The 16,894-nt window shown below is 34.8% G+C and overlaps 2 protein-coding genes and 1 pseudogene across 2 annotated transcripts; all 3 read left to right on the top strand.

The window, feature by feature from the left end:
- Positions 1–1,744: 1,744 nt before the first annotated feature.
- LOC124920957 lies at positions 1,745–4,368 on the top strand (annotated as a pseudogene).
- A 426-nt stretch (positions 4,369–4,794) lies between these two features.
- On the top strand, positions 4,795–7,241 carry LOC124921040 (transmembrane protein 33 homolog). The gene is made up of 9 exons (XM_047461641.1): positions 4,795–5,102; positions 5,660–5,723; positions 5,806–5,900; positions 5,984–6,109; positions 6,191–6,311; positions 6,411–6,495; positions 6,590–6,703; positions 6,799–6,838; positions 6,910–7,241. Exons 1-9 carry the CDS (start codon positions 4,926–4,928, stop codon positions 7,060–7,062), a joined length of 975 nt encoding a protein of 324 aa, XP_047317597.1. The 5' UTR covers positions 4,795–4,925; the 3' UTR covers positions 7,063–7,241.
- Positions 7,242–8,672: 1,431 nt separating this feature from the next.
- On the top strand, positions 8,673–11,219 carry LOC124920962 (the record flags this gene model as incomplete). Its single annotated transcript, XM_047461553.1, has 9 exons — positions 8,673–8,800; positions 8,891–8,966; positions 9,054–9,137; positions 9,224–9,366; positions 9,486–9,732; positions 9,823–9,886; positions 9,972–10,341; positions 10,552–10,740; positions 10,820–11,219. Coding segments are annotated over 9 exons (1,422 nt in total), but the record flags the coding sequence as incomplete, so codon positions are not given.
- Between the last annotated feature and the right edge of the window lie 5,675 nt (positions 11,220–16,894).

The following is a 16,894-nucleotide window of genomic DNA, read 5'->3' on the forward strand; positions in this document are numbered from 1 at the left end:
GTTCGAACCCCAAATAGTAATTGGGCCTTATTTATTTGGGAAAATTTGACGAAATGACCCTAAAAAGAGGCTATATTTCAAAAATAACCTAGCCACAAAGTATTTTTTAAAAATAACCTTTTCCCCTGAAAAAATATCCTTTTGCCCTTAGTTAATTTTTTTATTACTTTTTTTCCTTTTGTTTTCTTCATTTCTTCTTCCTCCAACGCTTCATCTACTTTCTCTCTTCTCCCTGCATTCTTATTACGCCAATGTGTACATTGCGTCTATGAAACAGATCTTCCTCCTCCCTGCATTCTTATTTCCCATTGGCGTTTGTCGGTGCTCAATCAGGGGGAAGATCGCCTTGAATGCGTTGCTTGGGTAGTCGCGGGCAGGGGAAAGCGTCCAGCGTTGAGTCGGGGATAGTCGCAGGGAGCGTCGCAGGAGCATCCGGTTGCTTGTTTGCTATGGGAGTCGGGTATGCGGGGAGGAGGAAGAAGAGAGAAAGCAAGATGAAGCGTTGGGAAGAAAAGAAATAATGAAAACAAAAGGGGAAAACAAGTAATAAGAAAATTTATTAAGGGCAAAAGGGTATTTTTTTCATGGGAAAAGGTTATTTTTGAAAAACACTTTGTGGCTATGTTATTTTTAAAATATAGTCTCTTTTTAGGGTTATTTCGTCAAATTTCCCATTTATTTGTAGGTTTTATTTTTTATGTACATAACTTAATTTTGTTATTATTTTTGTAATGAAAAGAAGTCTCTTAAGTAAAATTATTTAAGAATAATAATTGGTTCTAAGATATTATATAATTTGTTATTGTTTGATTTAAAATATAGAAGATTATTATAGTGAGTTAATATTATTTTATATTTAAAAAATATTTTTTTATAATAATAAAATAATAATATTTTAATATTTGTTAATAATTTAAGTGGCTGTATAATTGAAATAAATATAATGCCTCAAATAAGTTTAAAAAAAAAAATTCAAAACCCGATATTACCTATTAGTTTATGGGATTGGTAAAGATTTTAACAATAGGGATAAGCATATCTAGTAATTAACTAAATCAAACTAACCCTAGCTAATAAATCTACAAATGATCATAATTGTTTGTCTCCCATGCATCCACTATTTGTCATCAATTTGTATGAAAACTGATATTAACACACACACACACGCACACATAAAGATAAGTAGTGTTTGGAGCTAGCTAGCACTCTCCTCTTAATTAGCTATAATTTACTATGAATAATAATTTTCTAAAAATGGTAAAAAAGAAAATAGTGTTTTTATTTGAGGAAAACAAGAGAAAAAGTTGAAGGATAATGTGATATATAATCGGTAATCTCCAACGTGGTTCACATGATTAGCTAGGGTTCTCCAACGTGCAATGCATAGTGGATATAAAGTATAATTAATTAAAGAATTAAAATATGTGTTTTATAATTAATTTGTTTCCAATTAAGTGAGTTAGTTAACAAAACAGTTGTTGGACGCACGTTATTGTTATTGTTGCTGGGTAATTTATCCTCTAATTAATCTAGCTATCCATTTGCATAAATTATTAATAATAATTTCCTTATTGGAAAATCTTTATGTTTATACCGGCAGCCTATAACAGTATTACTAAGTAGTACTAATTAATGCATCATCATCTCATAATATTAATATTAATAGCTACATTTGAATGCAGCATGCCATTAATTTCTAGCTTCTAATTAATTAGCCGGCCGGCCGGTCCTTGAATGATATCATATGGGTTCATTATTGCCTCCTACAACTCCTAGTAAAAATTCTTCTTCATCTCCTCCTCCTGCCTCCATTCTCCCGCCGCTTCCGCCATTATTATCGCCGCCGCCTTCTTCAAATTCTTCCTCACCACCTCCTCCTCCTCCTCCCCCAAACGCTTCGCCACCGCCTCTCTCGCCGCCACCATCGCCTCCCGCCAACAACCCGCCACCACCCCAAACCGGAGGAGCTCCCCCGCCCCCTGCGCCTATTCTATCATCTCCTCCGCCTCCCGAAAAGAACAAATCACCACCGCCTTTAAATTCACCTCCACCGCCACAACCTGCTCTAACTCCACCGCCTTCAAATTCACCTCCACCGCCACCAGCTGCTGCAACTCCACCGCCTTCAAATTCACTTCCACCGCCACCAGCTGCTGCAGCTCCACCGCCTTCAAATTCACCTCCACCTCCACCAGCTGCTGCAACTCCACCGCTAAATTCACCACCACCACCGCCTGCTGCAACTCCACCACTGAATTCACCTCCACCGCCTCCTTCCATTCCACCCCTTGCTCATCCGACAAGTAATAATTCATCAACCAACATTAATAAAACTTCTTCTCCTCCTCCTCCTCCCATATCTCCATTAATAGCCCCCATTTCCAAACCTACAACAAGGACATCTACAACTCATTCTCCACCACCACCTTCAACTGCAACAACAACTGCTGGTAACGGCGAAGACAGACTTAACGTAGGTGCGGTGGCTGTCGGTAGCATTTTTGGATTTATTACGATTATAAGTTTCGTATTGGTACGTGTATGGATCTCGAGGAGGAAAAAGAACAGAACCAATAATAGTAATAATGCTAAATCTGTTGGCGGATATGCCATGCATAATTCTCCATTCAATTCTTCCCACTATTCATCAGATTCCATGTTCCTTAGAAGTCAAAATTATCAGTCTGCTCCTAATATTAATAATTCTGGAAGCAACTTGAATACGTGCTCATCGGACCAAGCTGCAGCAGGTAATTCTAACATGGGCAGCGGCGGCGGCGGCAAGACATGGTTCAGTTATGAAGAACTTAGTGATGCGACAAATGGATATGCAAGGGAGAACATTCTAGGGGAAGGTGGATTTGGGTATGTTTACAAAGGGACTATTGCTGCTGACGGAAGAGAAGTTGCATGCGGTGAAACAGTTAAAGAAGGGCAGTGGACAGGGTGAGAGGGAATTCAGGGCAGAGGTTGAGATTATCAGCCGAGTTCATCATCGACATTTGGTGTCCTTGGTTGGTTACTGCATATCCGACGACGAAAGGCTTCTTGTTTATGAATATATCGCAAATGACACCCTTCATCACCATCTTCATGGTACGTATACGTAGCTTCGATGGAATATTGTTAGGTTTCAATTAATTTATTAATTAATGTTACTTAATTAATTTGGCAGGTAAAGATAGCCCAGGTATGGAATGGGACCAACGAGTGAAAGTGGCGGCTGGTTCAGCCCGCGGAATAGCTTACCTTCACGAAGACTGTAACATATAAACTCCTAAACTCTACCTACCTACCTACCTAGTTATTATATTGATCAAATTAATTAAGATATTAATTAACAGGTCATCCACGAATTATTCATAGGGATATCAAGACATGCAACATTCTCATAGACAATGATTTTGAGGCCAAGGTTAATAAATTTCTTACAATAAATAAATAATTAAACTAGCTAGCCACAGTCTGAAATGATCTCATGGTTATGAATATATAAATAGGTTGCCGATTTTGGGTTGGCCAAGCTAGCAAACGACACCCATACCCATATCAGCACTCGTGTGATGGGAACTTTCGGGTAACTATTAAGTCATGATTAATTAATATAATTAATTGATCATCATCAAGTTTAGTATTAGTATTAGTATTAATATATAATATTGGTGAATGAATGAATGGATTATATATAATTAGATACTTGGCTCCGGAGTATGCAGCTACGGGAAAGCTGACAGAAAAATCGGACGTATTTTCTTTTGGAGTGGTACTTTTAGAGCTCATCACAGGCCGCAAGCCAGTGGATGGTTCTCAACCCATTGGGGATGAGAGTCTAGTAGAGTGGGTACGTATATATATATAATGGATCGCGCGAACGCGATACACTCACGTTTGATTGATTACGACATTAATTAATTAATTTTAATTCACACGTACACAGGCTCGACCTTTACTAGCTGAAGCGCTTGAAACTGAAAAGTTGGATGAACTGGTGGATCCAAAACTCCAGAAAAAATACGTGGCCAGCGAGATGTTCCGCATGATCGAAGCAGCCGCAGCTTGTATACGTCATATGGCACCAAAGAGGCCTAGAATGAGCCAGGTAATTAATTAATTAATTAATTACTAATAATGAATGAATGCAGATAGTGAGGGCCCTGGATTCAATGGGAGATGTAACGGACCTAAGCAACGGAATGAAACTGGGACAGAGCGGAGTTTTCAACTCCAGATAGAGAACAGTCTGCTCAAATTCGGATGTTCCAAAGAATGGCCTTCGGAAGTGATCAAGAATATTATACCTCCTCCTCCTCCGATCGTCCCACCCGTTCCCAAACCAGTAGTACTTGGTCCCAATCTGGCAACTACTAATTCTAATTAATTACATGACCATATCTCGGTTTTATCGAAGTCACATATATGCTCTTTTTTCAACTGATAATTTGATTGGTTGATGACATGGTTTTGGAACGTGATATGTGACTTACTCTTTTTGGGCATATATATATATATATATATAATAAAACATAAAAATATTGACAATTTTTCATTGTTGAATTGTGGATTTCACATGTCACAAAAGTTTAGATCTACAATTGACGTAAATATTAGTTTCATGCTTAATTTGAATATACAGTATAAGTTGAAGGTTGAAGGGGACAATTTATTTTCAGCTACAAACAAACAAAAAAGAACAAATACGTACGATTGAAGAAATGAGAATTAATTAATTAATTAATTCAAAGAGTTGACTCGGTTCTTCTAAGTATTTGTTTGGTTGAGGAAGGAATGAATGAAAAGAACCCGTTCTTGTTTCCAGACAGAGTGAGTTGAGCTGAGCTCCATAATTATTATTTTAGCATCTCATCCTTCAAGTGAGTGAACGACACGAACTGTAAGCGTAGTAGAGAGTACGTCCTAAAGAAGCGATGGGAGAAGAAGAGGATCATCGGCAGATGTCGAAGAGAATTGCGGCGGCGGCGTACGATTACGAGAGAGACCCAAGATGGGCGGATTACTGGTCAAACATTCTCATCCCTCCACAAATGGCCTCTCTTCCCAACGTTGTCGATCATTTTAAGCACAAGTTTTACCAGCGTTTCATCGTCCGTTCATTTCCATATCTTTCACTTAATCATATATAATCATGCTTCTATGCAGATTTCCACAAATGGATTATGGATGTTTTTTTATTAGATAGTCACATGTTGATGATGGGTTTAATTAATTAATTAGGGATTTCTCTTACTAACCTGATTCCTTATACTAGTTCGTGAATCACTACTGCGAAAATTACTGCGCTAGCTAGGGTTCTTTCTGAAATTCACATGTTAATTAATTACCTCTTTTACGTACCTTAAAAAATTAACCTGAAATGCGATTTAATTAGGATTCCTAGTGTTAGAATCAGGATACTAAAACCAACAAATCTTATTTAGAAATCAAGCCTGACATATCTTAATATATATATAGTCCAAAACTTTCCACTTTCATTACGAATCATTTTGTTTCAAGATTCATGAACTATATGATCTACTGTCACTAATTAAGCAAAGCCCTTTAGAAGATTTCATTTTCCTTTTTCTACTGTTTTAGTTATCCCTTCGTTCATTTCATTCATTATTAGCCGAGTTAGAATTAATACATGTATATGGATGACCAGGATCCAGATCTTGTTGTGGAGGCAATGACTCCAAGTACAATCAACGTACAGTCACGCAGCTCAGGTAGCTTCTGATCGATTCCACAATAAACTTTTAAACTTGATGTTGATTTAACCCTAAATACTTGTTAATGATGTATGATCAGCTACTAGAGTGTCAGGGCCGTCAACAACCCATGTCCCAAATCCAACTTCATTACGCTGGGACCAACCAACTATTCAATTTTCTGTCAATGCTTGGGTAATTTAATGTTTATAATGTATTGGATTAATATATGTTTTGTTGAGACAACTGTCAAATGTTGTTACTTTATATTTTTCCAGGTTTTTATTGTTGCTGTTCTGGCTATACTTCCTGTTGTGCCTATAAATCTTTCAAACAGGGCATACAAGCTGTCTTTCATGGGGACAACATGCTCTTCACTCTATTCCTTGTACACTTTATATGGGGTATTGTTCCTTGCAAGTTTCTTTTCTTGATTTATTTTCGATTGATTTTCTTCCAAGTTATAAATCTCCTACTTCTTGTAGAAACCCAGGGCGTGGAATTTACAGGCGGTGCAAGTATGGTTTCAATCTGTGGTGGCCTCCAAGGATTTCATTTACTCCACTTATTGTGTCACTTTCCTCGCTTCTCATCTTTCTCTCAAATGTTGGTACTTTATTATTATTGTCTTCACATTCTTAAATGTGGTGATTGTCAATTTAATTTTTTTTTATAATCGTGTGGAGGCTTTCATGTTTTCTTTAGTTGCGTTGATTCCCATCATATGTCGAGCTCTTGAGCATGCTGCGAAGTTTCTTAGAAGAAATTTCAGAGGTTCTTCGCTGTACAGGTAACAATTACAAGTATTGGTTTCATGATATTAAATGTTTGTTTTCGTCTATCTATTTGAACTTAAAAAAGTTATATTTCTTATGGTTTTGCAGGAGATACTTGGACAAGTCATGTGTATGGGTAGAAGCCAACACGACTAATCTTAGCGTATTGTCTTCGCATGCAGAAATAGGACTTGGATTTCTCCTAATAATATCTTTGTTCTCGTGAGTATCCTGAAAAAGTTGTATGCTTTTTTTTATTGTCTTTTGTGTAAAATCGTTAAATATGAAATATTGAATTCATAGAAATACATATGCAGGTGGCAACGTAACATAATACAAACTTTCATGTACTGGAAGGTCCGTTAACAGTATTTCATTTGTTTTGTTTGATATTTTGTTCTTGTGTGCTGAATGGTGGTGTTTGGCAGCTGTTGAAGCTGATGTATCATGCCCCAGTAACAGCTGGTCATCATCAAAGTGTATGGGCAAAGATAGGGAGGACCTTAAATCCATCGATTCAGCGTTACGCCCCATTCTTGACCTCTCTTATTTCTGCTGTACAGAGATGGTGGTTCAGGTAGAACTAAGACAGATAGACTTGACCGAAATGATGCTTTAGCTTTCCTGTATACTGCATTGCATGCATATGGAAAGAGTAGCAGTAGTAGTAGTAGTAGAGCCTTACATCTGTTCAATGTTGTCAATCTTTATAGCTTGGTTCTAGCCTCTTTTGAACCTCAAAGTTCATAAATGTGGTTCATAATGTGTTCACAGTGTCACTCTTTTTTATTATTATTGAAGTTTATGATCGGCTATGTTTGGTTTTTGTTAAATTTGTTGTATGTTTATATAATATACTTTTGAACCATATGTATGTTTTTTTTTTGTAATTATATTTCATTAGTTAGATTGTGTAATCTATTAATTAATGTATAAGATAATAAGGGAATGTTTTTAATTAAATATATTATAATTAATTATTATTTATTATAATTTGAATCATTTTTATTATTAAAATCATTTTTTTAATTTGTTTAATAAATATGAGAGAATAAATTATTGAAGCATAAAAATAAAAATAATATATATATATATATATATATACTTTTTATATATATTAATATTTTTGTAATTATAAAAAATAAATAACAAACTTTATATATAATTAATAATAATTTTAAAAAATATTAAATTTCCTTTTAATAATATAAAATTGAAAATGCTACATGATTTTTACTTCATTCAATATAAAAAATTTGAAAAATAATAAATGAATAAATATTTTTACAATAGATATGCATAATCTAAAATTGAACATATAATGCCACATCATTTTTACTTCATTTAATATAAATATCTCTTATCATTACTTTATATATATATATATATTAATATTAGTGAAAATAAATAAAAATGAATAAATTTATTAGAATTTTATTAATTTAAATGCTAAATACTGGCATAACTTTCTTTTAAGTTTTTGTAAAAAAAGAAAGATTATATAATTGATGATAATAGATTATGATTTAAGTCTGAAACCAAACAGGCCTAAATCTAATTGCGTCCGATCGTATATACCCCACACGAACACAAGAACGTACAATCCTCCTCCCCCGGTCTGGTCTGGTCTGCCTCTTGTTCAAGATTTTCCCTCCAACCCTCTTTCTCTCTTCCGCAGCAAGCAGCAGGCAGCAGGCAGCAGCTTCGAATTGGAAGCTAAAACCCAGCAAAAGCAACAGCTTCCGGCTATATGATCTTTGTTTGGCTTCAAGGTCAGATCCTTATTCTGAAAAAGCCCTATTTAGCGCTGGTACATCCATCATACCCATTTCCAATTTATTCGCTTGTTTTATAAAAGACAATCATTTATGTGCTTCTCTACGTAGACAGACTTGTTTCGAACTACTCGCCGTTAACCATGGAAACGGATATGGAGATTGACATGGAGATTGAGGATTTATCCGACATTCGTAACTCCAATTATAAGTCTATCCAGTTATTTTATAACGATACCTCAACTACTCAGTTGAAGGAAACCCTTGTAGTAGTTGCCCAAAATGGTTCTTCTATTGCTGCTGCTGCTGCTGCTGATTCTTCTGAAGAAAAACAAGATGAAGAAGAAAAATGTATCCTTTGCTATCTTCACCCCTACCCATAACCTTTTGTAATTAAATACTCGTTTATTTAGCCAACATCAAGCCTGGTTGTTTTCCATAATCTTCTATTGCTAGCCATATCAGGTGTCAAGAGAGCCCGGGTTGCAATTGACGACGACGAAGAACAACCATCAGTCCATGTGGTTTATTCTTCTTTAACAAGGTAATTAAGGGGAATACACGATGACTATTGTGATCTTTCACATGAAGACTTCTTCTTCTTTCCATTAACCAAATTACTTATCTTTATTAGAGAGAGCAAACAAAAGCTTGGGGAGCTACTCCAGCAGTGGACAGAATGGCATGCTAAACATTCTCCTCCTTGTTATGTAAGCTGATTTAGTATTCTATACATGTCATTGCAACTTAAAAATGAATTGAAAAATAAAATGTCAATTGCATCTTAATCTTTTCAGGATACAAAGAAGGTGCTCGAATCTGGTGAAGAGATGTATCTTCCTGCTCTTTGTGTTGATCGAGATAATAAGCCTTCTGCAGTGGTATGCTGGTATTTGTTGCCTCAGTTAATCTATTCATTCTTCTTATTATGTTAAAAGTCTTTGCTTATTCTATGCTATTTATGTAGTTTTTTTGGATGGACAACCAACAGAGAAGCCAACCGGACAATGAATCCACTCAATTGGATTTGAATAGCACTTCTGTTCCACTCTATGATCGTGCATACACTTTTGGTTTGACTTCACCTGATGGTTTTAGTGATATGGACAGGTTAATTTTCTGATGGAGCAAAATTCTTCTCCTTTTGACAATGAATAAAGTTGTCAAGTACTCTCCTGCCCATTACTCACTGTGCCACTTTTCTTTGTACGCTATTTTGTTATTGTCAGGCATTCTGAAATATCCAATTTTCGGTGTTTCAATTGTGCTTCATACAACCATTCCTTGAAGGATTGCCCAAAGCCTCGTGACAGTGTTGCAGTAAACACTGCTCGTGAAAAGCACAATGGCCAGCGAAGTAAAAATGCAAGTTCACGTAGCCTAACCCGTTACTATCAGGACTCTCCTAGAGGAAAATATGACGGTTTAAAGCCTGGAATCCTTAATGCTGAAACACAGAAACTTCTTGGCCTTGGGGTGAGATTAATTGTTGTTTTTGTGGGTGGTAATTGCTGTTTTCATCAAGTTCTTTGAGCAACTTGTTTTTTCCTTCTGTTGTTTATGCAGGAGCTTGATCCGCCTCCTTGGCTTAACAGAATGCGAGAATTAGGATATCCACCTGGTTATTTAGGTAATTTTGCATGTTTACTTCAAAAAAAATATATATAAATTCCATCTTTTGTCTAAAGTCTAACTTGTTCCAAATTTCATTAAAGATGAAGAGTTAGAGGACAAGCCTTCGGGGATTACAATTTTTGATGAGAATGAAATCGACAAAGAAGGGGAAGGAGGAGAAATCAGGGGATCTTCAGCCAATTCAGAGCAGTCAAGGAAAAAGAGTGTTGGATTCCCAGGAATAAATGCACCATTACCGGAAAATGCTGACCTAAATAGATGGGCTGCTGGAGGGACTTCCAGATTTGATTCAGCGGGACTTCAGCAGGCAGACATGAGGCATAATAACTCATTTGAAGCCGCCATTAAAAGAGATTTTTACCATGAAGAAAGACGTCCTAGGGAGGATGAAGGGCCTCCTGGTTGTGAGTCGACGGCACTTAACCCCGATTTGTTTGGCTATCCACATAGGTATTTCAGCTGCATTATATTCAAATTTAAAATCCAACAAAACAAAATGATTCCATTTGCACCACTGATCCTACAATAATCTGAATAGTTATTGTTTCAATAAATATAAAAACAAAAAATTAATGCATCATACGTGCCTTAAGGGTAGGGTCTGTCTATATATATCTAGGTTGGAAGTTTGAGTTCCATTTTTGGTTTATATGCATGCAGTATGTTGTACCATAGACATGAATACTTGGCCCCGGAATCCATTAGTAGGGCCCATTACCTTGAAGAAAGATTGTCAAGGAGGAGGGATATAAGAGACGTGGGACTGCCACCTCCGCCTGGCTGTGAACCCACCAGATACTTTGTTGGTGGTGGCTATGATTTGAATCATACACCTGAGGAGCCCAGGAGGTAAACATTTCCTCTGTTATTTGTTGATTGTAGAATGAATGCTCGACAGAATTACTAATTGTCTGAATCCATTTTGCAGAGACAGTCGTCATGGAGGATTATGGTTTAGGGATTTAAGAGATGAAGAAGGTCCTCCTGGAGGGTGCGAGCCAGGTTTTAGCCCGAGCCTATCTGGGAGGTATTTGTTCAATTACAGGTAAAGAAGAAGTTGGGTAATGTAGAAAACGTCAAGTCTGTTGGCAGTGATGAGAAAAGCTTCTTGCCAAGAAATTGTGAAGATGATGATGATGATGATGATATGGTTTGGTTTGGGGGCTTAACAGTGGACTGGGGGGGAGGGGCATTGATGATGATTTTAGTCAGTTTTATCAATTGTTTTAGGCTGAAATATTTGCATTAATTTTTTTATTGTTATTAGTTCAAATGGCATAATTATTGGAACTAAAACTAGCAAGAATCTGAAAGTTCTAGAATAAGTCAATAGTTTAGTTGAGTATGTTCTTTCCATGTTTAATAAATTAATTAATTAATATTATAATTGACTTGTTATTTATATTTAAAATAAAAATGTGATATAAAAACAAAAGAATAAAAGATCTTTATTTATGCACGTTTTATATTCTTTCTTGATCCACAATTTTTGGAGGGGTTTAGATTCTAAAATATTTAAGAATTTAAATTTTATTTTGACAAGTTTTAAAGATTTTGAATTTCAAATTCTCATTTTTCTGGATTTAATTTCTTTTCAAAATGTTAAGAGTAAAAATATTTATTATATAATTTTTATTTTAAAATATATATATATATATTTAAAATTACAATATATTTTAAATTTATAGGTTTAATAATAATTATTTACTTTATGATTACTAACTATTAACTTTTAATTTTAAAATGAATTATATTATATGTTAGAAATGATTGGGAATGAGAATTTGGTGAGGGCATGACGTGACTGACTGGCGGCAATATGATTGGCTAAAAAAATCAAATAATTTCTCTCTTTCCTCCTACTTTACCTTTTTCCAACCAATGAGGTGATGCCAAAATCATTCTCTCTCATTCCTTCCATCAAATTCCCTCTCTTATCCCTCCTCATTTTACTAATTTAAAAAATCATAATTACTTTTTTTTTTTTTTTTTCATTATCTCTTATTATTTCTTTCATTTTCAAAGCTCACAAACATTAATCTTCTATCATTATTAACTCTTACTCTCTATCCTTATTCATAAACATTTTTACCAACCTTTTCCATTTTTAACAACTCTTACTCTTTATCTTTTATCTTTATTCATAAACATTCTATTTTTCATTAAATTGTTTACACTTATTTTATTACTTTATCAATTTCAACGAGTTAAATAGACATTTAACTACAATTTGATTTCTTAGAGATTTTTTTTACTCTTTACCTAGCTTTGAACTCTACCAAGAAAAAAGTAAAAAACTTTTGAATGAAAGACTAAAGCCTTAGTAAAATAATATTTGTCACAAAACTTGAAATCCTGATTTATTTTTTATCAAGATTATCCTTTTCATGGAAATTTTGACCTTCTTCTTTTACCATTAACAAGATGTCTAAGCCACTCAACAAACAGTAAAATTATTTCCATTACTACTGATTTTAGTGACAATCTCACGACAAGTAGTTTACATCATTATTTGAATAATAAAAAGTACTTATTATTATAAGGAAATAAATATTAATTATATATTTAAGTACACGAATTTTTGGAGGGTTTTCATTCTAAGAATTATAATTTATTTATTTTTATAAGACTTCAAAAAAATTTTGAATTTCCATTTTTTTTAGGATTTTAGTTATCACACAGGCATACATACTAATGCACCCAACGATCGGGCCTACTACTCACCTCTGACTAAGGATGATAAATTGAAACCGCACCGCAAAAATCGAACCGAATTGTCTCGTGGGACGGGTTTTTCTCGAAACTGAACGGGGATGAGGCGGGGATGATACTTGTGTCCCCCACCCCGACTCGCCCCGATTTTACCCCGATTCTGCCCTGAACACCAAAAACATAATTACATATATTAAATCACCAATATATTTATTTATTCTCTATATTTTATAAGAGTAGTAAGGTTATTTCTTTATAATAATATAAAATTATAATATATATTACTATATATATTATATTAAAAAAATCGTTTATATAATTTTATTGTATAATTTTTATTTATTTTTTAAAAAAATATTAACGGTGCCCCACGGAATTCTCTGAAACCGAAAAAAAACGAACGGCGGGGATGATATTAAAAAAATCCCCGAAATTAAAATAGGGCGGATAGTAAATGCATTTCCCGCCCCGAACCGTCCCATTGTCATCTCTACCTCTAACTAATGCTTCAAATTAAGCGGAGCAGCCGGCCGGAGGGACAAGAGAGATTTAACCTCCGTACAATCAATCTATTCCCAAGCCGATGCTTTGGGTTACTTGCCCTGCTTTCGGGGTGGTCAACTGCCATACTTGTTTCCCTGCTTTTGGTTGCCTACTAGCTCCGTACACCATTTTATCCTTCCATTACGGGAAGCTATCCCAGCTCTTTCAGTTCAGGTGCAACGAAGGAAGAAGTGGAATACCTGTAGTGAGTATACAAAGAAGTGAGATAGAGAACTATCCGCCTTACTTAAGCCATGATGCCCTTACTCATTTCTGAGACAGCTAAATCTATGTCACTTTTTCTCTTAGCAGCTGGGGTGATTCTGATAGAAAGAAATCCTCTTTTCTTGGCCTACTTTTACTAGGCATTGATTTCCATCTTGGTCAATCAATCGGCCCTATAGGCGAGGAGGAGCAGCTAAACACTAATATGTTCAGTAGAGAGGGAGAAAGCCTTTAGCAAGTACTAATCGAATGTGATCCTTGCCTTTTCCCTTAGCCTAGCAGTAGGAGGACTCTCTATTGCCGCTTTCATGTGACCACGAATGGAATGGCTCTTGTTCTCAGACCGGGAATCCTATCTTCCTAAATCAAATGGCGAAAATCCTTATCACTCTTTTTTTCAAGTCAAGAATGTGTAAACCGATGCCATAGCCTTAGAACATCGAAATAGGAGTAGCAGTTAGCTCAAACGGGGGGGGGCAGTGGGTAGGCAACTCAATAGGCATTTAGTGTGGGGAGGTAGCCGTTCACTCGTCTTTCAGTTCAGAGGCGTAGGATTCTCAATTTATCTTTTTTTATACTGGCTCCAGAGAAAAATATTTTAGTAAGAAGCAGGGGATAACAAAATAAAAGAGAGAAGATGGGCCAGGAACGTTCATTTCATTAAGGCTTTTAGCTCGACTATCTTGAAAGAAAGGAGTATCCAATCAAACTAAATGTCTAAAAGAAAGTGTCTATATCCCAGAAATGGAATTGAATCAGAAAGAGAGATTCTCCTTTCTATAATTTATATAATAGGGGTAGGCTGCATAACCGGTCTTGCCGGAATGGAATAAAATTCCCCACACCAGGTGATGCGGCATTCCCGATTTTAGCTTAGTTCCTGTTAATTGTTGATTCGGAAAAAGCGCTAACTGCTGCTAGAGTATGCCAAGTCTTTGCTTTGCTGTGTCGGAATCAGCGAAAGTTTGAGGCTCATTCTCTTTCTTGAGGGATTGAATCATAGCCAGCCCACCAAGTTTCGAGAAAGAGCATAGGGAGAAGGAAGAATTTTCTCAACTTATCGAAAATTTGCCCAAGACTTATCCTGAGCTCGATTGAGTTGGTCTGAAACTTGAACTAGAATACCATGAGGGAAGAAGGAAAGAGGAATGCATTGTGTAAGGCCAAATTGCCTAGCGAATTGATTTGGGCTCGAAAAAAGAGTGTGAATACTGTAAAATATCTTTCCACTAGTATGGCCTTAGAATGGTCCTGAAATTCTGCATCAGATTCTCCCATATCAAACCTGAGCCCTTTCTACCCATCAATACCATAATTCCCAAAAAGGGTGTCCACACATGTGACATCCCTTCTGTTAACTGGATAAGTAAGAAAAAGAGTCAATAAATGTTTGTTTGCTTCGGGTAAACCATGAGCATTTTAGTGACTTTAGGAAGTAAACTCCTGGTCCTTCACAAGACTCAAGCATAGACGCGAGGGAAAAAGGCTTGAGCTAAGAGTTGCATAGAGGGGACCACTTATACTATCACTAAATTAAGTGTGACGGACCGAGACACATGTATACAAGTCCCAACAGAAATGGGGCAAGTGCCACATGACCATCTACAGCATAAAGGGTTGGAGCGATGGAAATGAAACTCTTTAGCCCCTACACAGATTGGTTGCAAACAAGACATTTGCAAATCCAATAAAGGTAAAAATTCTTCTCGCGGGCTTCTTCTCTATCCTTCTCTTTGTAGCTAAATCTAATACTTTATTAGATCTAAAATATCGTGATTTTTCTGGGCTCAATATATGGTTATGTTCATGGTGTACACCATTTATTACAAAGTTTGTATCACCTTGAATAACTACATTGATCTTAATTTTACCATTTGTCTTAATCGAAGGTCTATGATTTAGTACATTTTTTGACCTATATTTTTTTGTTGCTACTCTTAGAAAAATATTTTTGTTTTCCATCGACTCCATTTTTATCACTTAATTTAAAAATGTCAAATCTAATATTCTCCAAATAAGATTTATAAAAATCACGCACTTCATCTTCGAATAAAAATGTCATTCTAAATTCAGGTGGATTTACCTCTTTTAAACTTGGCGATGAATTTTAACGTCCATTGTTATTGTTCTTAATTAACTCATTTGTATTATTTTTTTCCCTTTTCCATAATAGCTTCTTCATCTAAATTTATTTAAAAAATATATGCAATTATTTAAACAATACATATAATTATTAACCATGACTAAAATAAAAAAAAGTATATCACTACTAATATGTTATGTTGATAATAATCTACTTTTGTTAAAGGATTAGAAGATGATGAAAAATATTAGATAAACCTTTATAAGTAATAAAAAATTAAAAAAATTTAATAAGTCAAAATAAAAAATAAAAAAAAAGAAAAAGAAAGAGAAAAATAGGGAAAAAAATAGATGATAAATATTTAATAAATAAAGTAATTGAAAAGAGAAAAAATTAATTAATAAATATAACAAATTATTTTTATTCAAATATATTATTAAGATATTTAGAGATTGTTATAAATTTTTTAGTTATTTTAATTGAAAAGTTAGATAGGTGATAATAAATATGAAAGAAAAAAAAAAGAGAAAGTGGAGTGAAAAAAATCAATAATAAGAGAAGATAAATTAATTAGTTATAGAGAAGGGAGATAAATTAATCATTCGTGAAAGAAAATGTATAAATTAATTAGTTAGAGATAGAAATTAAGTATAAATTAATTAGTTAGAGATAGAAATTAATTAATAAGAGGAGACAATATTTTTTTTAGTACTTCCGCCTGTCTCTTATCAGGATGCAAGCTCATCTTGGACGGCCAAATGAGCTTGCATCCTGATCTTCCAGTCATCATAACCTTATTTTGAGTACATTGAATTTTTTTTAGAAAAGACCTTATTTAGATATCTGCTTTGCTTGAGAATAGAAAACCTGAATCTGATACCACTTGTTAAGATCGACTTCAACAATAGAATGGGGGTTGAATATTGTTGAGCTAATTTTCACTTTCAGTGCGATTTTAATCCAGTTAGAGATTAAAATTTGTTTCTATTCTTCAACAAATTGTCACAAACTTTTGAAAGGATTCAAGTGCGGAAATTTTTGCTAGATTTGAAGTTATAGACTACGGATAAGAGATGCAGTAAGGAAATAACACAAGAGTTCTATGGATATTCGGAGATAAACTTCTACGTCACCCTTATTCTGTTTCCAGAAAGATTTCACTAGAAGACTTTGGTTTGTATAGCGTCTACATAAACCCAGTAAGAACTCAGGACTTAACAATTGTTTGTTCTAAACTCCTAGCTATCACTCACTGTTGAACAGACAACGTTCTGTTCAACTTACAATACTGATAATACTCTCAGGTAATACAGTAAATTATTTCTCTACTTATATAATGTATGCTTAATAGCTAGAGAGAGTAAGCGAGATAATCAAGATCGTGAGTTCAGAGGAATTCTAATTATAGAATAAAATTTACAAATGATAGAAAAAAAATAT

This window comes from Impatiens glandulifera, chromosome 1 (assembly GCF_907164915.1).
Source record: "Impatiens glandulifera chromosome 1, dImpGla2.1, whole genome shotgun sequence".
NCBI classification, from domain to species: domain Eukaryota; kingdom Viridiplantae; phylum Streptophyta; class Magnoliopsida; order Ericales; family Balsaminaceae; genus Impatiens; species Impatiens glandulifera.

Bases quoted from the DNA above. Each gene is read 5' to 3' on its own strand.
- LOC124921040 (XM_047461641.1), top strand. From the start codon at position 4,926: ATGGGAGAAGAAGAGGATCATCGGCAGATGTCGAAGAGAATTGCGGCG. The intron at 6,110-6,190 runs GTATTGTTCCTT...TACTTCTTGTAG, and splicing joins CCTTGTACACTTTATATGGG to AAACCCAGGGCGTGGAATTT. The intron at 6,496-6,589 runs GTAACAATTACA...ATGGTTTTGCAG, and splicing joins AGAGGTTCTTCGCTGTACAG to GAGATACTTGGACAAGTCAT.